This window comes from Leishmania panamensis (genome assembly GCF_000755165.1).
Source record: "Leishmania panamensis strain MHOM/PA/94/PSC-1 chromosome 20 sequence".
In the NCBI taxonomy this organism is placed as follows: domain Eukaryota; phylum Euglenozoa; class Kinetoplastea; order Trypanosomatida; family Trypanosomatidae; genus Leishmania; species Leishmania panamensis.
Window position 1 is genome coordinate 852,989 of NC_025866.1, and position 21,680 is coordinate 874,668.

Here is a 21,680-nt window from a genome sequence, read left to right on the forward strand (position 1 = left end):
ATCGATTTCCGCGAGGTGTCGCCGCACGACGACAGGAACAGAGGGAGAGGGGGGAAGACGTATGGAACGACAAACAAGAAAACCGTTGCAACTTCCGTCCCTTCCTCGGCTTCGCTCGCGTGCGTCCTTCTCTCTGTCGGTGTATTTTCAATGTGGGTCTTTGGTGGTTCGAGTCTTCTCTTGCGTTTCTGCGCTTTTGTTCACCTCAGTAGCCCCAACTTCCCCCTCTATCGGGCTACGTGAAGCCTCCTGTGCACGTGGTCAGCTGCTAATGAAGACTCGTGAGCGACTCGCAGAAGAGCGGGTCAGCGAAATGCAGACGGGGAGGGGGCGGCGGAGAAACAACAGCAACAACCACAGCCACCGCAACAACAAAGAGGGAGTGAGAAGAAGTCCGATGTCACTCTCTCATGTGCACCTCTGGGCGACAGAATTTGCACCAGTGTGACCCAAACGGAGCGAAACAGAAGAGAAAGGAACGCCAGTGTATGTTGGTGTGCAAGAGCGAGTTAGGACTGGCAAATAAGCCCGACTTCAACGGAGACAAGTAGACACGGAGGAAAGTGTCGACTTCGATGAGTCCCTTTCGAATCCTCGTCAGCTTCAAGTGAATATTTTCTGCCCGCAATTCTGTGAGATCAGAGAGAGAAAGAGAGAGAAAGGGGGGAGGGAGAAGGTCATTACGAAGTTGAGGGGATTCTTTTCATTTTCCAGCATCTTATGGGCGACGTCACAAGCCTATTGGACGCCACCAGGTAGGGGAAGTTGGCTTCTGCATCCGGTGCGTACGGCATTACTGCTCATCGTTTGGATGACTTCTGCGCCAGTGCAGTGCTCACCCCTTCTCTTTATCCCTCACGTCTCACTCGGTGGCTGAGACGATCGGGGCTGGCCGGTTGTGGCTCAGTTGAGCGTATAGACAAGCTAGTAAAACCCAGTCCATGGGCTCCTTTGCATAAGCGGGAAGGAAAGAGAGTAGTCATGCCATCATCCAGACCCGTGCGTGTCGATCGGGAGACGCCTAAAAAAAAATACAATGAAGAGACCCTCTACAAGAGGGTCCCCCGAACAACACCTTTACAGCGAAAAAGAAAGGCGATCGATCGTTCCCTTCAGCTTGGCCATTTTGTCGTACCACATGAGCTGAACTCCACTTTTCCTTGGCTTCGGTCACACGCCCATCGCCTGGTGCGAAGAAGCCGCAGACACACGCGTTACAGCAGTGCGCCGACTCAGTCAGCGAAGCACAGCCCCTGCCTCGTAGGTCACGTTACAGCCGCACTCACGGTGTCGGCCGCCACCTGACGCAACCCCCCCCCCGGGGGGGGACTCAGACTCCCCGCACCAGTAAGCACTCAGGGCCTGGTGAGAGACCTTCAAGTCCCGCCGACGCCTTGCCCATCACATGAGTGGCACAAGCGTGTTCACGGTCGCAGGTCACGCCGACGTAGCGCCATCTAGGGCCTGACCGCCGACATCAGCAACGCTCTATCGTGTGAACCTGTGCTAGGGCGTAGGTGCTAGTCCCTGGCACCACCTGGAGTGGCTTGGCACTGGCAGGGATAGGGCGTCTGCCTGGATTCCTCAGACCAAGTGAGCATCGAACCTTAGAGGCGCACCACGAAGGTGCCCCTACATAATGAGAGCGGGTAGGTACGTAAAGAGGTGAAGACCGAGAAACAAAGCGCGAGACAAGGGGGAACGCGTGAGAGAGGAACAGCGACGTGTGTGGTAGACGAATGCGTGTTCATACAGAGACGTGCAGGCAAACCAACAGAGAGGCGAGAAAGGATTGAAACAAAGCGTTGGAGAAAACTAGAAAGCCACGCATCAGCAGAGAGGGCGTATAGACGAAACGGTAAGTCCTCTGCTTGTGTCGGGGGGGGGGGGGGGGGGGGTCGGCGTATGTACGTGTGCCTGTGCATCCCCCAGTTGGAGAGGGGGGCTCACAGTGAGAGAGGGTAAACTGTACGGAGAGTGACCCCAGTGCACCGTTCATGAATGTGACGCCGGTACCCAGGAGTGAGGATGAGCAGGTCCCTTTACGATAGTGAAACAAACGACTTGGATTCCACGACAAGTCTCACTGGAAGACAGCGTGAGACCACTCCAGTAGTAAGCCCATATCTAAATCAGAGGTAGTGCTTTGCTTCCGATTGACCTTTTTTCTCTTCGATTTCATTTTTAGCTCATTCCTTTTTCTTTGCTTTTGTCGGCGCCTCGGAGCAGTGTGTTGCTTGATCAGCCAATGTTTTGGCCCACACACTCAGGCAGCGTACAGTTTGCAACAGAGACGGGAGAGGGTTACTCTTCAGCTCGAACGGATGATTCACTTTTCGGTCCTGACATCCTATACGCTCTCTAAGTTCTCTGAAGGCAAGCTTGGCGAGCCCACCAGCACTAGCTCTCCAACTAATGTGTGTGTGTGTGTTCATTAGAGCACAGCAAACAAAACGCAAGCGCACACCAAACCAGTCGAGTGAAGAGGGGCGTCGTAAAGTGCAAAGGATGCGCAAAGAACGGGAGATAAAACACGCACAAAGGTCGGGGCGAGGAGGCTGCACATTATGGTTATTGCAACGCTGACGCAGTCACCCCCCATCACCACCACCAATCGCGCCAACCGCATAAGTCTCACACACAAAGGCACATACACAAACACACAGACACACACAAAGAAGGCAGGTATGAAAAAAAAAGCGATAGTTGCCACATTGATGGAAGCACAGTGACGAGCCAATCCAACACGTGCACAGCAAGTGGGGGGCTGTTTATTAAAATAGGGGAGAATTGAAATCTGAGCTCTCGCCCTTTTTCCTCTCTTCACTCGCCCCCATTGTGGCTATCGTCAAAGTCGCATTGCAAGGGGTTGGACCGTCTATACAGCACCAAGGTCTACTGAGATGAGGTGAACCTCCCCATTCAGTATGCGCTGCAGGGCTGCCTGTAAATCCTCGTCGGAGCTAATGTGCTCCAGCAACGCATACCGCGCTGTCCTTGGCTTCGAGTGGCGTAGGACTACAATGGACTCCGTCAAAGACGCTGGCGCCTCTCCTAGAGGCACCAGCTGTACGCCAAACTTAGAGTGGAGCTCATGCAACAGCTCTTCTTTATGCTGAGATGCCTCGAAGAAAAGTAACGGGTCGTTCTTGAAGTACTTGTGTACCTGGTCGAGATGGACGCGTTTGCTAAGACTGAAGACACACAGGGCAGACTGGCCGCGAATCTTGTGAGTTTGCGGCGCACAAAACTGCGAAATCACTTTTGGAGTGTATTCGACCGGCACCACTGGGAGTGCGACGGTGGCCTGCCGCGCGGTGCCATGGGTTTGGAGGTGCTTCTCATCCTCGTCAAGGTTCACTGACTTCACGAAACTCTTCGTGCCGGAGCTGCACTGGTTCTCTGCACAGTCAAGGAAAAAGTGCGCGACGGACTCGTAAGAGATGTTATTTTTTTCGTGTATTATCAACTCGAACTTCTCCGCTGCATCGCCTTCTGCTGGGGTGTAGCGCAGCACGCCGAGCATTGGTAGTTGCGTGACCCCAAAGGCCTCCGCCACACCCTTGTGAAGGTTGCAATTACCTGAGAACACCAGCGGCAGCTGCTTTAGCTTCGGCGACAGGGACATGACCGACAGCATCGGCGGCACCTTGTTCTTCAGGGAGAGCAACACGCCAATCATCTTCTTTGGAGAGTTTCGAGCGGCGTGCTTTATCTCTTCTGCTGTGGTCACCTTCGTGACCTCACTCGAGCTGATTTCCCCTATCATTAAGCTCTGCAGTGCCGCCGCTGTCCGTTGGCCTTGGTAATTCTGGGCGGAGGAGACGGACTTTGCGCCGCTCCTCCAGTACTTGATCGTTGGAAAGCCACGAACACCGAACTGCTGCCCAATGTGGGTGTTCCGGTCGGCATCAATTGCGCCAACGCGGATGATACCCTTCATCAGCTGGGCAAACCGCTCAAACTCGGGGTGGAATTGCTTGCAGTGTCCACACCACGGGGCGTAAAAGAGAATGACTACCGGCTTGTGTGTGTTCACAAAGGCATTCAGCGAAGACGACGTCAGCTCCGTGACCGCCGACGATCTACCGTACGGGAATGCCACCGAGGCGTGCACGAAACAGGCGATCACCAAAAGTGCACCAAAGAGCCGCACTGCGGAGGGGGTACTGAGACGCATCCTCTAACGAGTCAAGAAGGGGATTAGGAGAAGTCACTACAGGACCAAAGAGTCGAACGAAATATATTTATGCAGACCTTGAAAGCAGCACCACGTGTGCCTCTAGGTGGTGGCTGGTAGGAGGCGCAAAAGTGGGAAGAGGGTCACCACGAGGACTGAATAGAGGCGGAAAAACCCTCAACAGAGAAGACACCAAACACAGGCATATATATATAAGAATCACAAATGACAATGACAGGAGAAGGGAACACCTTCGACAAAAGAAGTGCGAAGAGGGAATAGTAGTGGCCGTCACACTGCGCCGAATAGATCGAGGAACACACAGAGGACTCTTCAAGGTATTCCGCTGGCGCGGAACTGATGTAGTTCGACGCACCACTGTACAGCGACAGAAGGTGCAGGTCACTCAAAAATAAAGAAAACGTGTAGAGTCTGCGTGTGATGGTTGGCACGTTACCTGCAGCTGTGGCGCTGATGATTACCGAAAGCGTTTGAGGCACTACCAAAGCAAACAAGGGCAACGAAAAAAAAAAAGACGATAACTTTTTATTGTCGCTTGTTGTCTGTTGCGAGTGTTGCTGTTGGGGAAATACGTCTCTGATATGCCTGCGTGTGCCGGTTTATCATCGTTATGAAGAGAAGGAGACATGAACGAGGCCATGGTGAGGCAGCGAAACATTTCAAGAGTGAGTGGGGGGGGGGGATGAGAGTGGAGTGAGTCGACGGCGTCCGTCCGTGTAGCAGGAGCGTCAACGGAAGAAAACATGCGCAGAGGAGAGAAAAGAGCGAAAAGGGGGTGATGGAGTACAACACAGCAAAACCTCTCCTAATGGAGCAGATCAGCAAAACATCAATGCTCTGTTTGAGGGAAAGAGAGTCCTTTACAGTGTCTCCTGATTCGCTCTCTCATGCATTCAATGTGCGTGTGTGCAGCCCTTTTCCCTATGGGCCCCAAAAGGCCGTGCTCTCACGCACACAGGTCGAAAAAATGTACCGCAGATTGTCTATGCTGCACACCTCCTCATAGCGGCATGTAGTCTCCCTGTTTGGGGTTTCAGACTGTGAGTAGGAAGGACGAAAAAATTGGCAAGAACAGCAAAATGAATGCAACTCTCCCCTTCCTCTTCCGGCGCTTCGCCTCTCGCCCTTCCAAGACAGGGGAATCTGCAGAACATAGAAATGCGGTAAACAGCAGTGCGTGTGTGTGAAGAGGAGGGAGAACATCTAAAAAGAGGGAAAATAGTCGCGGCCCCAGCGTGAGCGATGCGGCTCTACGCGTCATTGGATTATGGCAACCGCTGTCTCATGTGATTGTCTGCAGCTCTACTAGAGTTTCTACAGAGAGAGAGAGAGGTATAAATACCTGAGGGCATCGCCAGGTACAGGTGGCACCGAACCCATCACTGCGTCACGACCGCCGTTGCCGTTATTACGCGCAGCACGAGGCACACTGTACAGTAGATCTGCCATCGCTCGTCCACGCTCATGATGATGGCCTCACCGCAGGAAGACATGAAAGTAAGTGGGATGAACCGCATGGAGAAAAAGGTTAAGGCGCACAAGTCGAGCTCTGCATGGTTCGCGGCAACGGAAAACTGGAGAAAAACCAGTGACTCCGAGTGGTCCTTAATGGGCGCTCAGATGGAGAGAGCGCTGCCAACGTAGAGCAGCTCACTGTCGTCGGCAACAGCCATTCCGTGGTCCATGACACACAGAAGCATCTTGTGCGTCGCCCTCGACTCGCGTAAAATGACCTTCTAAAGAGACACCCTTCGTGAGAGGAGGTGAAGCTTGGTCCTTGGTAGGGCTATGGAGCGCACGTGAGCTGCGACGCTGCGGCAGTAAGCTAGCTTCGACACAACTAGCAAACCGCCCTGCCCGTTTCGCCTTGGCTGCCCACTCGCCATCGGTAGACCCTCGTGGTGTAACTCGCTTCCCCTCATTTGAGGGCGTCTTTCTCGTGGAACCATCAGATTAAGGCAGTGAAGGTAACATTTTTGGCGCACAGTCCTCCGCTTTGTCTCGTGGAGTTGACGCGGACGAGGAGCCCGGCGAGGCGGCAGCGGCTGTGTCTCTTGTGACTATCCGTGAAGCGGGGCTGTTGTTACCCTGCGGGTCAATAGACGGAAGACTCACGGACAGGTGCCGCAACACACGTGCCTTCGTCAGGAAGAGAAGGGCATTGGGATCAAAGAGTGAGGAGGTGGGTGAGAGCTGCAAGAAGCGCCAGCAGGTGGTAAGAAGATGCAACGCACACGTATGAAAACGACTGGCCGACGTGCAGATTTTGTTCGGCATACCTCGTCGAGAAAGTCTGAATGGCTGCATTTTCCAGCGACCGCCACCTGCACCACTGCTCGGCGGAATACGTGGAGACGGGTAGTCATACCGCGGGAGAGGCGCCAGGAAGGCGTGCGACATCGTAGACGATTGCGAAAAAGAAGCTCAGGGTGCTGAGGGCGTGGGTGACAGTGGGAGTGCTGGCACGTGTGTACCCTGCCCATCCCACCACCACCCTCCCCCAGATAAAACGCAGTACTACCAGGAGGCCCCTTCACGCAGAGAAAGGGAAAAAAGAAAGAGCACCGTAAGGTGAGAGAGAGAGAGAGAGAGCGAGAGCAACAACAAACAGCGCGAGAGCCCAAAACAGGAAAAATAAAAACAGGAGTGATGAAAAGAGCAAAAGACCTGTGGAAGCCCTTATGTAGCCGCAAGTCGTGAACACGGCTGCCCTTTGTATGTCTATATGCGTATGTATACAGGGGGAGGGGCTCGACGCCCCTTTTGTTTTGCTTTTCAACCGCCGTAGGATCGTCCTCTGAGGTGACTGTGTGGAGCCCCACCCGGCAAAACAACAACAACAAATCATGTTGTGCGAGTGCAAGCGTGTATTCGACAGCGCGCGCACTTCTCGTGATGTCATCAACTAGAGGAGATTTGGAAAGAACGATGATAACTTGGAAGAAAATAAACGCGCGCCCATACACACACACCGAGAGAGGGAGAGAGACACCAGAGAAAGAAAGAAAACAGAAGAAAAAAAATATGAATAGAGATAGGAGAGAGCTTGACAAAAGATAAGCGTGTGTACCACCCCCTTTTTCCACCACCACCACCACCACCCCCGCCCTCCCCGCATGACGGATGGCGTGCTCGATGGTGTGTCTGTGTCTTGGGGTGTCTTCGTTGCGGTAGATCTTACTGAAGGCACTGCTTTGGGGCTCTTGTTTTTCCCTTCGCCCCTCTTCTTCTCTTGGAAATCGACCAGAAAGAACGAGGAGAAGAGTCAGCCTCCTTACATTCGAGAAGGAGCGATGAAGGTCCCGATGAAATACGACGACGGACGGAAGATGAAAGAGACACAAGATGTCGTTTGATTTGATCCGTATGTGGAAACTGCACGGAGTATCCAACGGAAGATATGGCCAATGAGTGAGCGATGCCCTCAGGGCCGGCCGGGTCCAATTCCGTCCATCAAGGATGGCGTCACTGAGGAGGGGCGCAGGAGAACGATCACCTTACCTATTCTCTCCCTATCCTTCATCGCTCCCTCACTGAGTGAAGCAGCGGAGCACTAATGAGCGTCTCCTGGTGGTGGTGATCAGAAAACAACAACGAAAAAGGGCATCAGTCGCCCAGTACGAAGATCGAGTGAGAGTGGTGTGTCTTTGTTGGGATTGCATGAAGCAGAGAGGAGAAGCACAATAGGAAGGGGAAAAGGGGAAGTGAAGAGGGAAGGATGCTCTGAAAGAAAGGTGCGCGCGAAGGAGGTGTTGAGGGAGGGGGGAGGTTGGTGCACCTAGAATGTTTGCGCATTACCACAATGAAAAACGCCAAGAACAAGAAAGGTGGTAACAGGGGCCCACAGAAGCGGTTGCGACGGCGACTGAGACCCGCCGCGCGGTGAATTTGGTTCAACTGAGATGACGCGGAGATCGAGGAAGAGGTACAGCGAAAAGGGGAGAATGCTGCGTGCTGTACGCCCGCATTTGTCTGGCTTCACCGAAAGGAAGTCCTCCGTCATCAGTGCTTCCTCATACCCTCTTTGTCCATTTCGCCCTGCTTATACGTGGAGCTGTGCGTAGCCCCACTGTGTGCGGAACACTGATCCACCTACACGCTTCCTTCCTCCTTTCCCACTGTCCTTACCGCGAAAGTGCAGCGACGCTCCGCGTCATCGTAGAATGCTACTTTTCTTCACTGGCTCGCGTGACTCAGAGAATCCAAGGGGCGAAAACACATAAAGCAGCGCAAAACACTCTTCGGTAACATAAACAAAGGTGTGCATCTATAAACTTGAGAAAGACAAACACCACAGGAACGTCAGCTTTGCCATCGTTTCGGCGGCGGTACGTGTGAGTGGTTGTGTGTACAGGTGTGCATGCGTTGCCCGCAGTCGCGGTCTGTACTTCACCTCTGCCTTTCGAACTCGCACGCCACGCGTTTCTGGCGATCAAATGATCCATACTATCACCCCTTGTCTCAACCTCATCTTCTCACCCTCTTCCCTGTCTCCTCCAAACTCCTGTCAAAGCCATGAGTCAATGAAGTAGGTCGAGGAGTGCGAAGTGCCTGTAAAGGTGGAATGGTAGTGCGCGTGCGATACTTCCCCGTTGCACGATGCGTCTTTGGTGGACGACAGCCCAGGGTGCGGTTGCCAGAATCCCTGCGGTGAGGCGGCGGATAGCTTTGATGAGGACGACCGCCGCAGCTGGCTTGAAATCGACGAGGCACACGATGATGCTGGTAGGACGCTGCGGTTCAGTCGCCCGGGCTCCTTGTGGAATGAGTGAGACTGCAGGAATGCAGAGCGAAAAGCTCTCCGGTCATGGATCGCATCGCACTGGGTCTCCTCCAAGTTTGGGAACCGTAGTTGCTGGACATCGAAGAACTGTGTGGGATTCGATGACACTGGTGAAGTCACCAGCAGAGGTAGAGCTGGTAGCTTGACCGAAGACGGCACCGCTGTAGGGCACGGTGACGTCTTTCTCTCTTCATTGTCGTTGAACACAGGGGACATCAATGCGGGCTGCTTTGTCTCCTGTCGTCCCCTCCGATGTGCCCCACAGATGAACGCAGTGCCACCAGTGTCGCCCTCCGAACTCTCCACGGCAAGGGCCGCGCGCTGCGCCGCGTGTGCAAGGGGACAATTACGCCACCCAAGTCCAGGAATGGTCAGAGCTTGAATGTACTGCGTGGTTGGTGGCATGAAGGGAGAGTAACAGCTGTCGCCAAACGACTGCGCTAGGGACTGAGTCGTGGGCACTGTCGGGATACCGAGGCTCAGGGTGTCGGCGACACAGCTGGGCATGACCCGTCCACTTATAGAGTGATCCGTAGAACTGTGCATCAGTGCAAGGCCACCAGTCAGGACATCGGAGCTGCTTAGATTTTGAGGCGGCTGGTGCAGTGGTTGCGCCTGCACCTCCCTGAAGATCGCCGAAATCGCTGTCGAGTCCCCTGACACCTCTTCAGCGGCTCGCTCGGAGCGCAAAGCTGTGCGAGATCGGTTTAAATGAGCAGAGAAGGTGTGATCGCATGGAAAAGTGCTGGGAGTGCCTAACGTGGTGGAGCTGTACAAAGAGATCGGCTGCGGCGGCGGTGGCTGCTGCGGCACAGCAGTGCTGGAAGGGAAGCTGTTCAGGAGACGCGAAGAGTGGCCATCGATGCAAGATGAGGGCGGCTGCGTCAGCTGTTGCTGCTGCGATACCTCGCTGGAGTGCGGTGTCCAGACGCGGGTTGTCTGGCGGGCCCCCACGCAGATCTGTGACACAGAGCACTCCGAACTGATGCTGCTGATGCTGTGCCCACAACTCAGGTAGTCGGCCATGTTGTCATCGGAGTAGGGTGATACACCACCCCCTACGGAGGCCCATAAACTGGTTGTCTGGCGCCTCGCAGCGCAAGCGTTCTTTGCCATCACAAGCTGGTCCATCACAGCATCCGGCGTAACTGCGTCATCTTCGTCGCCATCGCATTCGTACGCTTCGCCCTGAATTGCAGATACTGCAGGAGACGATGAGACGGATGCACGAGGCGTGGAGGTCAGAATGGCGTCTGCTGTCGCAACGGCGTCGCTGGCAGCAAGGTCGGGGTACACCGAAAAACCCTTCGTGGGTATGGGTGACAGCTTCACTGGCGTAGGAAATCCTGTAATCAGCGCCACGCTTTCGCACCCTGGAGTTGCGCTGGCGCCTCTCCATCTATGTGGCCGATGCAGCGGCGTGGGTGTGGCGAGGATACCGGCATTCGGAAGCGAGGAAGTCGAGGAACCTGTATGCGCTGCCGGCGTGTGGGTGGCTGAGACGGTGTGGTCGTTGAGCAGACGAAGGAAAAGCTCTTGGCGAAGCGGCGACGGCATGGGTGTTTTCAATGCAGATAGACTGCCGCTCGCCCCCGCAACAGCTGTGGACGCACAGGGCGTACCCTCAGTCTGGTCATCCTTCGCCACGGCCAACAGAGCCCCGGCATCGTTCTTGATGACTTTTGGTGTGAGGCCTTCCTTCACAGGCCTGCAGTCACCCGGCAACTTTGCGTCCAGCGACTCTCCAGTGGCACCCACAGGGGCCGCGGCAGATAGCCCAGACTCGCTAGGCGTTGTGTAGGATGACACAGAGGTTGCAGCGTAGTGAACGGAGAAGTGCTCGTGGGAGCTGCAGTCGGTGCTTTCACATCCACCGGTGCCGTCGTGATTCGAAGCAAGCAGCGCGCTCGGTCGTACGTCGCGAGGACGAGGAGGTGTGTGCGCCACTGCATCGACTGCTGCGCAGAGTGCGGCACGCGTTGTCTGCAACTCTGGCTGAGGGATGCAACAACTGGGTGAGGCAGTGGACAGGTCCATGAAGTCGTCGTCCTCGCCGAAGAGCACACGCTCCGCACCCGTGGCAACGATGGGGACGATTCCACGGTCGGCGTTAGACGTGAGCAAGTACGGCAGTGGCCCCGTCCTACTACACTCACGAAGCGCTGAAACGGCGTCACTACACTCACTACTAGCGCTTAGTGCCGGGTCGGTGTAAGCAGCGGATTCCACTTTGCCTGTCTGGAAAGAGGTCGCCAGTTCTAGTGGCGGTTGAGTGAACCCATGCATAGTCTCGTGACCGTCAGCCCCAACGCCCGACATCCACTCACCAGGCACGTCTCCAGCTGCAGCACAGCGCACCGAAGCCTGGGTACCTACTTGGTCACAAGACAACAGCACAGGACTCGAGGACGCAACCACTGCAACCGGAGGCCACTCGGCAAACGATGAAAAATGGCAGTCGCTTTCCGGAAGTGCCGCCGAGTCGCCACAGCTGTGCACGTCATCCACAAATGGGCTGAGGCTCATCCCCTGAAGACTCTGGTGTGGGCACCGCTTCGATAGCGCTTCAGCTCGAGCGCTCTTTGGTCTGCCTATTGTATCGTTGACGCCATGACTTGTGCATCGAGCAGGCGGCGGAGGCGGAGGCGGAGGCGGAGGCAATCGAGGAGATGGCGAGAGAGCTGTTTGGGAGAGAACCCCGTCAACCCACCATGCATCCCTCGGGTCTGTTACCGTGTTCACGGTGAGTGTGCTGCATAGAGAGTCGAGAGCGCTCCGCTCGGTAGCAGCGGTGGTAGTGTTGCCCAGAAAGCCTGCCGCCTCGCGTGGTCGGCTCCCTTGACACGTTGTCGATGACTCGGATGGAAGACAGCGGGAACGTGAAGGGGAGGAACATGTCCGAGTCTCGCTCAAGTTCACCACAGAGCGCGTACCGCACTGGTATACGAGAACCCGTCGTTCCATGTTCGGCTGCATTCGGCTTGAAAGCAGCAAGAAAAGTGGAGATGCGGGGCGAAGACCGAAAAAAAAAAAGTGAGATGGTCCGTCTTCTAGTCGTGGTGTCAAGGATCTATACATGTATGCGTCTCCGGTGTGGGCGATATGTGCGCGACTGCGCCCTCTGAGATGAAACAAGGCATGCAATATGGTGGAGGGCAGGCGACAGAGGCAGTCCCGCTCTCCCTGCTCAACAGAAGAGAGAGCAGGTTCACTGTCGTCGCAAGGCCGCGGGTGTGACCCCACGCTGGGGGGGGGGGGGGCTGCTTCTCGGGCGAGTGGTGTGTCGCGAGCCTATGTGTATCGATAGATGAGTACGCGCGGTCTGGCGAGTGTCTCCGCCTCTTCTCGAGGGGGGATTGCGAAGGGAGAGAAGAGGGCGGTATCTTTTGTGGGAAGACTGAGGGCGAGGAGGTGCATGCGCGACAACAGCAGAAGAGATGGAGAGCACGCAAGAGAGTTGAAGCGTAACTAAAGATGTGTGAGACTCCAGTGATGACTACACTTGCGAAACCTGTCTGTGTGTGTTTTTTTTACGCTAGAAGAGAAGAAGCAGCGGAGGAGGTATGGTGGAGTCTTGTCGTAGATGAACAGCAAATTACTCAGAAGAAGAGTCCGGTGACATTGGGGGGACACAGAGAGCTATTTCTTGGCTGTTTGCGCACCAGCAACGGGGGACGTGCATCGCCACTGCCGCGTCACGTAAATATGTGTCGTCACCTTATTTTGTTCGCTACTATGGAGCGATAGTGCTGTGATTTTTCCTTCGTGGTGCTTACACCCAATACTCTCCCAAATTATGACGAGTAGGCGGGCACAGAAAAAATGCTGCCTGTGTGTTACGGAGACTGTGCGGAAGAATGAAAAAAAAAAAAATGAGGCCCTGGCAAGGGGCTACACTGGTGAGAGGAGGGGAGGGAATGCGCAGCTTACTACGTCGTAAAGGCGAGGTCTGCAACAAGGGCGATGTGGTCGGACGGATATTTCTTGTTCGGCAAGGCAAAGTTCTCTGCCAGCTCGGCCTCTGGAGGAATGGGCACTGTGCGAAGGACTTCTAAAGAGTCTTCGGAGAAGAAGATGTAGTCAATCACCTCACGAAAAGTGAGCGTGAAGTTCGTCCACGGCAGTGAGAGATCGGTGCGCTGGTAGGCGTCCTGCAAGTGCATCTGTGGTCCGTAGAGCGCCTCGTGAAACACCTTCGTAATAACGCGCTCCTCATACTCGCGTCGTGCGGATTCCTCTTGTCCTTGCGTCTCGTTGCTTGCTTCCACAGGAACATCTGCCAACTTGGTGGTGGTGGGCTTCGCCGTTTCTGCTGGCGATTTTTGCTGCTGCGTGGGGCTCTTTCGCGCCACTCTAGTCTGCGGCAGCACCGCGTCCCTGTCAAGCAGCTCTCCGAGGTTCTCGGCTTCGTAACCAAGCAGTCGCGCGCAACCCCACCAGAAGAGCTTCCCCTTATCCCACGATGGGTGATTGGCCTCCACCTGACCCGTTGTGAGAAGACGGTACGCGCCGGTGGGGTGCGTGCAGTTGAAATCCCCACACATGACAACAGGTCGGCGCGGCGGTGCATGGTCGGCAAAACTGGATGACGGTGACGCCACCGCGTCCCCGCCAGGCGGAATCAGGGACGCCTCGTGCAGCCAGTGCAGCAGCATGTACGCTTGCAGAATACGAACGTGGCACGCATTGGCGTGGTAAAAAAGATGCGTATTACCGACCACCACCTCCTTGTCACTGGTGGTTTCTCGAAGCACCACTCGCGCCCCAATGGTGGTCACTGTGGAAAGCGCTTCCTTCAGCTCAGGGCAAGCACCCACCCGCCCCGCCAGGTCCGGAAACATGGAGGAAAGAGTTTGAAAGTTCAGCGGGACAGACGCGGATTCAACGAGATGAAAGCGAGACTCGCGAAACAGGAAACCGCAGCCCTCCCTCACCGATCCAGACTTGTTGCAGTACACTCCGTCGTACCCGCACGCGCGCATCACAGGCAGAAAGTAGCCTTGAAAGACATCTCGACCGCACTCCTGCAAGCAGACCAGATCCGCATGATAGGCTAAGAGCTCCTGCACGATGCGCACCTTTCGGTTCTCAAGGTCGAGAACCTCATCGCTGGCAAACGGGTATATCTTCGCCTTGGAGTTCTTCGATGTGCAGAAGTCATCGTAGAGTATGTTGTAGGTGACAACGCGGAAAGCCGGGTAGTTGACATCCGTGACCGTTTCCTGCCAACGTGACACCGGTGGCGGTAGCTGGCGCACGACACCAGGCAGACGCATCTCCGTCCAGAGGCCAGTGGCGGGGTCCAGAGAAACCCGCAGCATCATCGCCTTGCCCTGCAGGTCGCTGGTTGGCGTGAAGGTTGGCGCGGTGCCAACCACGCGAAAGGTTGCATCTCCGTGAGTGGGGCTGCGCGAGCTCGCCGACGCCTCAGAGAGCACGCACCACTCGTAGCATACCCTCTCCTTGGACGCGAAGAGCAGCGACACGTCTGCGCACGCGAGCGGCAGCCCTACGTACGGTATACCTGGCGACGTGAGAGAGGTGATCGTAGGCACGTTGTAGAGCACACGTACGTTGGTCTCATTGACGCACAGCACCTGAGCGTGCTTCCAAAAGACAGAGTTGGGTAGTACTGGGTTCAGTTCCGTGTACGGTGCTGCTTCGCTCAATGACGGGAGGACAGCTGACTTCGCCCCTGGAGCAGCCAGGGAACTGTCCGCCTCCGCCACCCTGGCGAGGTCGGAGGAGCGGCAGAAGGCGCGCACAGTTGGACAGTCAGCAAAAATTTGCTCCTTCGTGATCCGTTTCGAGTTATTCCTGCTTGGCCGCGGTGGTGCGAAGAGCAGACGGATGCGATCCAGCGTTTTGGATGCCACCTCCTTTTCCTCCCGAGCCATGCTCTTTACTACGACTGTGGAGACACGCTTCGGCTGCGACGGTGCCGTAGTACCCGTCACGGATGATGAGGGCGGCAATCCATTGCTCGCTGGTTCCGAGAGTTGGATAGACAGGTCAAGAGTAACGACCTGACTTCCCTCTGGGTGGAGCACCACCACTTTGTTCTTTCCCTGCATTCTGCGCTGCAAAAGTGGGCGAGCCACAGCGGATGGCACTACGTGCGATGACGATGAGGCTGAGGATGTGGAGGTAGTGCCCTGCGATGCAGCGGTGGGCAACGACGCTGATGTGGCGGCCCGAGTGTGGTGCCTCGCTGCGTTCCAGCGGCTCTGCGCCCTCTCCGTCCGGTAATCTGTCAGAAAGGACGCAGAAGCGGGGAACGCGGTAGCAGCCTTGGAGGGCGGCTTGCTTCTCGCCAAGGATGATTGAGTGACTGGTGTACTCGCGGCGGTAGTGTTTTGCGGATGCGTCTCCACGTGTGAGGCGGAAGTATCGGCCGAGTTGGAATGCGTCGCGCCAAGCGACGAGGCGAAGGGGCGAAAGCGACGCAGCGGCAGCCGAGAAAGCATGAAGAAAGACGAGGCAACAGCAGCAAACCCACAAACACGCACACACACACACAGCCAACGATAGTGGCACGAGCAACGACGACAAAAAAAAAAAAGAGAGGCGCTCGTGCCGGAGAGTGACGCGCTAGACCGTGACACACGCGAACCACAGACACGTGTAGCACAGGCGGACACTAGACGGAACCGTCGCGCCGATCTACTGTATTGAGTTGATGCGACTCACCATACTCAGTGCCATATCGAGGGGTAAAGAAGACACACAGAAGCGAGAAAACAAAGTGCACCTGTGGACGTAGCAGCAGCAGCAGATGTAGAAGGAGAGGGGGGAAGCTGAAGCTGTCGAGAGTGATGTCGCTGCTGGACACACAAGTCAATATTAGAGCCACCTTACCACGTGCACCGGGCCCTCCAGAGAAGCTCTCAGCGAAGGCAGAGGGAAGAGGCCCACAACGAGTGAGCAGACTGGTACGGCTGAACACACCGGTTACGAAAGGGAAGCAGCAAATTGTAACACTTCTAGTGCTCATACAACTGTCTGTATGACGCCACTAGCCACCTATGCGCCGCCCTATCAACGCTGGCAGCTGCCCCTCTGTTCGTGCATATGGGTCTGTGTTGATTCTCTTTCGTTGGTTCGCTTCCCCTCTGCAGCAGCGGCTAACAACCGCCCCTTAAATGGGCGAACACACCCCCAAAAATAAATGCGCATCCGCTTTCACAGAAAAGCAAGCGCACACACACACACACACACACACACAGACACACAGACACACAGACACACAGACACACGGAGTACCGTCACCGAGCGCCACAACGAGTTTCTCACCTCCCACTCGCAGCTTGCAAGTATCAGAAGGAGCAACGCGCAACGACTCAAGTTATCCTATGCGGCAAAGGCAGCCAGGAAAGCTGCTGATATGGTCACTACGCTGTCGCGTTTACTGGGGGTGGCGCCTTCCCACGATAATCCTCTGCGATGTCCCAGCATTTGGGCTTCACTGTGTTCACCGTCAGCGCCACCATAGGCGCCACGCAGGTCACCATACCACCCCAGGCCATTTCAAGCACAAAGCTGCAGCACAGCAGAACAGCGAGCGCTGACACAACGCTCATGGTCACGGAGGCGCTCACAAACGCCTCGTACGAAAATGGCACGAGCACTTCGTTACCCTTTGTGGTGACACCACGTGATACCGCCACCTGCGCCGCCTTTGACAGGTGCTGCTGCATCTCTTTATCTGCAAGCCCGTAGGCCAGCACAATCGTCACGAGGAATAGCAGCGCGCCGCTCATGCACACGTAGACGATCACATCCTTCACCACTGGAAGAAAGGGTTTCTGCAAGATGGCTAGGGAAAGGAATGAAAACCACTGAAGGGAAGTCGTTACGGTAACCATGATGCCGCAGCCACACAGGCTGAGCAGAAGGAAAGCGGGGAAGAACAGCGGTCGTGGAGCTAAGAACAGTTAAAGAAGGGAGAGGCGAATACACCAACAAGCAGAGACAGCCGCATAAAGTAAAAAAATATGCTCGTGCACACAACAGTAAAGCCAAGACACCGGGGATAGAGGAGATAAGGGGGAAGAGAAAGGAGAGGAGGGAAGGTGGAAGATAGATACACAGGCATATATATATGTATATGTATACGGCCCAAGCGCAACAGGTGCGCACTACTGTCCATCAGACAGTCAACAGGCGCCCGGAAAGGTACACAGAGGTCCCGCTGCACCGCCTTTGATGGGCACTGCATCGGCAAACCACGCAGCAATGCCTCTCGTTCATTAGCAGCGTTGCGTTACTCCCGTCGCTTAGCCCTACACGCCTTGCAGGGTATGATCCTACAAGCAAGGCCTGAGAAGCTAGAGTTGCGATCTGCTCGTTTACTTCCTCTCATCACCCATGCAAAAGGTGCTCACAGGATGATGAGTCGGCCTATCACCATCATGACGCAGCTCAACGCGCGTTTATCCTCGCTTGTCCATAAAGGCCCTTCTCGCTCTTGGGCCGTTGCGCGTGAAGACTGCCGCTAAAGCGACACCAAAAAGGCTCATACACAAACATTCATACACGCAGCAGCACAACACAAAGCGTGTGAGTGGTGGCCAACACGGCAATTGATAACCACGATGGAAACAAACGAACAAAAAAGACATGAAAAGTCATGCGCCATCGATAAGAGAGGGGGGGATTTTGCTAAACACGAAGGGGTGATTAGGCTCTGCGCGGGGGGCAGGTGTTGATAAACAACGATTTCGTCAGTGCGCAACACTAAGCCCACACTTTCCCCTCTCTGTCCTGCAGGTACTTCATGACCCACCTACACACACACACGCAGAGAGCGACAGATGCGCACCCGCTTCTGTAGAGCTAGCCGTTCCGCGTACCACACAGCGCTGTGTGGCGTGTACCGCGACGGCCGGATGTTTCATCACACACTTCGACCGTCCACCAGGTCCTCCAGCTCGTCGATCGTCGACGGAATCTGTGAAAGTTTCAGACGGCACACGACGGGATTGTAGCGGCCCGTCTCCTGGGACTCCTCTGGTGTCAAGGTCGGGTACGGGCTGCTTGGGAATCGCGAGCTCACAAACGGGTCCTCGACATCGATGAACATACGGAACCTCGACATCTCCTTTGCGTTGAATCCGCGGTCCAGGTGGTGGCTAATCACGAGGCACCGGCTCGTGTCGACATGGATCTTCTCGGCGGCCCGTATGTACAAGTCCAGGTGAGGTTGTCCCTTGATCTTCCAATCGTGCGCCTCCTCGCCGTCGATGGAGGCCACGAAGAGACGTGTCAACTGCGGGTTCGAGGCGAGCAGCTGCTTCAGCGTCCGGCTGTACGACACCACGGCCAGCGCCACGCCGTTCTCCACGAGGCACTTGAGCAAGGAAAAGAGACCAGGATTGACGGGTGGCGGCGTCATGAGTACCATCTCTGTCATCTCCGCCACCTTCGCATTCGCCAAGCCATACCGTGTCTCAACGATCTCGGCATCTTCCGGCGTGCCCAACTCCAAGTGCACACCACGACGCTGCAAGATGTGACCAATGCCACTAAACGAAATCTCGCCGTCCTCGCACTGATAGACGACCTTTTCGATAAACTCCTCCGGTGTGAGCGGCGGGATGGGGCGGTTGTGCAGTACCCGGTACGTATCGAAGAGCGTCTCCAGCGTCTTGTACCACGAGCGGTAGCTGTATTCAAGGAGGTTGTCGAAGAGGCAGTCGGAGAGAAGCACCACGCCGTCGAACTGCGCCACTTGGCTCAGCCTCGTACGCGGGATAGCAAGGTGCGTAATTTCGGGGCAGTGGCCAAACCCGGTGTGGAGGTGAATGCGCTCACCGCGGGCGCCGTGGATGAAACGCAGACTCGCACCGGAGAGGAGGTCGTACGTGATGTTCACGTAGTCCACCAACACCCGCAGCACCGCGCCGCGCCACTTGATCGTAAAGGAGTACCTCTCTACCCTGGCTGGAAGGATGGGGTTCACTTGCAGCCCCTTGTGAGAAAGTCGCACCCCGCCGCAGCCGAAGATGAGCCCCGGCAGCGTCGTCGCAATCGCGCTAAAGTGCAGACCGCCCTCCGCGGAGTAGACAATGTTGTCGAGGTCAATGTTGGCCAAGGAGCGAAGAAGAGGCATCGGCTGCGAGAAACTCGATCGCGCGCGGCACAGCGCGTGCACCATCACAAACAGCGACTCGGGTGAGTCAAACGTGCACAGTGGGAGGTAATACTCGAAGTTTTGCCGAAAGTCACGCTGGTCGAACTCGTCGGGGTAGAGCAGCATCCCAAGGAGCACCTCCGGCACATCGATGAGTTTGCGTCGGTAGATGTGGATGGGGTGGTAATTCAGGTGGAGAGGGTGCCTTGCTCGATCGTTGCCCCAGTCAAGCAAGGTGTCGAAGTTGTCATGCACCATGTACACTCCAAGTCGCTCGTGGCGCTGCGGCACGACGATACCGTTGCCGACAGCCTGCAGCTCTGCCATCTCATGCCGAGTCATCCCCAGCGAAGCAAAGACGCTATTCAGCTGCTCCTCGGTGAGATGTCCTTGTTGACGATCGAGAAACGAGAAGGCGGACGAGATGTGCCTCCGCGCGGAGATGTTGACGTAGAAGTTGCCCGAGGCATTGCTATTGTACTCATCCGTACCGGCTATGTTATCGAGGCGGAAGACGGTATGGTCGTCCTGCCACTCCCCACACTGCGGCCAGATGCGAGCCGACTCCATCATCAGTTCGAGGAGCAGCAGCCGATCCTCGGCCGGGATGTTCTCCGATGCATCATCGTAGAGGGCAATGAGAAAGCCAATCTCAGCGTTCACGTGGAATCGAGCATTGCTCACATTGGCGGGATGCGTTGAGTGCACTCCACTGATCGTTTTCAGCGGGAAGACGGCACCACGGTTCATAGCAAGGACGCGCGCATACTTGCGCGACTGCGGTAACATGTGGTATACGCTCTTCAGAAGCAGCAGGCATGCCTCCGGCTGGGTGAGGAGGTAGTACAACCCATAGTAAATGTATTCTGACAAGTTGAACAGCAGCCCGTCGCCGGCGGCCGAGAGTCCAGAGCGCGACAGCCCGCCCTCCAGTCCGTGGCTAACCATAAACATGCGGAATGCGTTGTACACAAAGGGGAGCGAGCTGCGGCTGGGACTCAGGTCATCCTGTAGTTTGACATCCGCGTCAAACGTCTTCCAGAACAGTTCGAGCGCAGCCCTCTGATCCGCAATCATCTCCTCGACCGTCGGCAGGGCTCGCAGCCGCTGCTCTGTGACTGCACGTTTGTGGCAGGCACGGAAGGTCAGCACAACACTATCCGGCACTCTCTCTGGTGTCAGCGTCAGCATGAATCGCTTCTTGATCACGTAAGACCTCTGCGCTTTGTTTGGGCTGTGAAAGGCGTGGTAGTTCCACGTGTCTGGTCGACGAAAGGCGGAAGTGTCCCTACCATGCCGGTCGCTTCTACCGTGCACCTTGCCCTCCTTATTGCTGTAGCTACTGGGGCCGTCCCGGGAGCCACTGGCGTTCACATTGTACAGGTCTCGCAAGAACGGCGATGTCGTATCGCTTTCGGGATCGCGAGCCCACGGTGTACTCTGCACTTCGGCTTGCAAGAGGTTATATCGGTCGCCGTAGTTTACCACGCAGCTCACCTCTGTAAACGTCGTCACCGCACTGTCCGAGGTCAGCGAGGACTGGCATATTCGGTCCATCCCTTCGTGGACGACATCCCAGCACTCCTGGTTAATGGAGATGAGCACGACAAGCTCGATCCGATAGTTCAGGCTTTCTTGGGGGCGGTCAATCGTGAGCGACTGATGCGTCTGCTGCGCCCTGTCGGACATGCTATCCATACTAAAGCTGTGTGGCGCAGAGGAACTCATCACACCATTGTCCAAGCCGGCGTTGCTGACGCTGCCGACAGACGCTGGCGAACCTATGTCACTCAGTCGGAAGTCGGTGTAGCACACCTGCGCACCCCACGCACTCAAGTCGCTGAGTGCGACGGTGCGCATGTAGTTGGTGTCGAAGATGACGCCGTTATCGGCGCTCATGACGTCGGAGCACTTGCTGCGGTACGCACCGTCGTCGAGGTTCAGCTCTCGGTGCGGAATCGACGACAGTGTACCTGATTCACCGTCTAGCATGCAGTCGAAGTCGACCGTGCAGATACTCGCCCCCACCTGATTAGTGCGAGGAATGCCCTTGAACTCCCAGGTGTCCGTCGGCTCCTCGTGGTAGATGCCATTCATTAGAACCTCCGTCTTGAAGCCAACCCTTTCCACCTCGCTCAGGTGCCGCAGACCAAGGTGACCGTTGGTGCTGTACATGACGCTGTCAGTGATGCTGTTTGGCATGAAGGCGGACGCCTCGGTGCTCTGCACCACTGTTCTGCCCTCGAGACGGAAAATGGGCTTCTTCGGGACCTCGTAGTCCCGCGCTAAGAGGGGGTTCATGATCACCGCAGCCGGGGCAGAGAACACGCACGTACACACACAAAAAGAGGGAAAGGTGATGAATCAGAAGGTATGGAGCCCCAAGCACGGCTCGAATAACGATCAAATCGACCGAGGTGCTGTTCCACACCCCACGCACCGACAGTGAGGAGAAGTGGGTGCAAAAAGCGTATACCTCGACGGAACACAGGTAAAGACGCGGAAAACAAAAATGCAACTACTCGTAATGCCTTGAAAAGACCAGAGAGAAAGAGTAGGGGTGT

General features: G+C 55.9%; 5 protein-coding genes across 5 annotated transcripts, besides 1 other annotated feature; all 5 read right to left on the reverse strand.

The window, feature by feature from the left end:
- Positions 1 to 1,110: 1,110 nt before the first annotated feature.
- Positions 1,111 to 1,634: a repeat region.
- Positions 1,635 to 2,878: 1,244 nt separating this feature from the next.
- Positions 2,879 to 4,180, reverse strand: LPMP_201880 (hypothetical protein; the record flags this gene model as incomplete). Its single annotated transcript, XM_010700087.1, has 1 exon — positions 2,879 to 4,180. The coding sequence occupies one exon, from the start codon at positions 4,178 to 4,180 to the stop codon at positions 2,879 to 2,881; it is 1,302 nt and encodes a 433-aa protein (XP_010698389.1).
- A 4,528-nt stretch (positions 4,181 to 8,708) lies between these two features.
- On the reverse strand, positions 8,709 to 11,960 carry LPMP_201890 (hypothetical protein; the record flags this gene model as incomplete). Its single annotated transcript, XM_010700088.1, has 1 exon — positions 8,709 to 11,960. One exon carries the CDS (start codon positions 11,958 to 11,960, stop codon positions 8,709 to 8,711), a length of 3,252 nt encoding a protein of 1,083 aa, XP_010698390.1.
- A 953-nt stretch (positions 11,961 to 12,913) lies between these two features.
- On the reverse strand, positions 12,914 to 15,451 carry LPMP_201900 (hypothetical protein; the record flags this gene model as incomplete). Its single annotated transcript, XM_010700089.1, has 1 exon — positions 12,914 to 15,451. One exon carries the CDS (start codon positions 15,449 to 15,451, stop codon positions 12,914 to 12,916), a length of 2,538 nt encoding a protein of 845 aa, XP_010698391.1.
- Positions 15,452 to 16,375: 924 nt separating this feature from the next.
- On the reverse strand, positions 16,376 to 16,849 carry LPMP_201910 (hypothetical protein; the record flags this gene model as incomplete). Its single annotated transcript, XM_010700090.1, has 1 exon — positions 16,376 to 16,849. The coding sequence occupies one exon, from the start codon at positions 16,847 to 16,849 to the stop codon at positions 16,376 to 16,378; it is 474 nt and encodes a 157-aa protein (XP_010698392.1).
- A 1,031-nt stretch (positions 16,850 to 17,880) lies between these two features.
- Positions 17,881 to 21,417, reverse strand: LPMP_201920 (glycoside hydrolase, putative; the record flags this gene model as incomplete). The annotated part of the gene is made up of 1 exon (XM_010700091.1): positions 17,881 to 21,417. The coding sequence occupies one exon, from the start codon at positions 21,415 to 21,417 to the stop codon at positions 17,881 to 17,883; it is 3,537 nt and encodes a 1,178-aa protein (XP_010698393.1).
- Between the last annotated feature and the right edge of the window lie 263 nt (positions 21,418 to 21,680).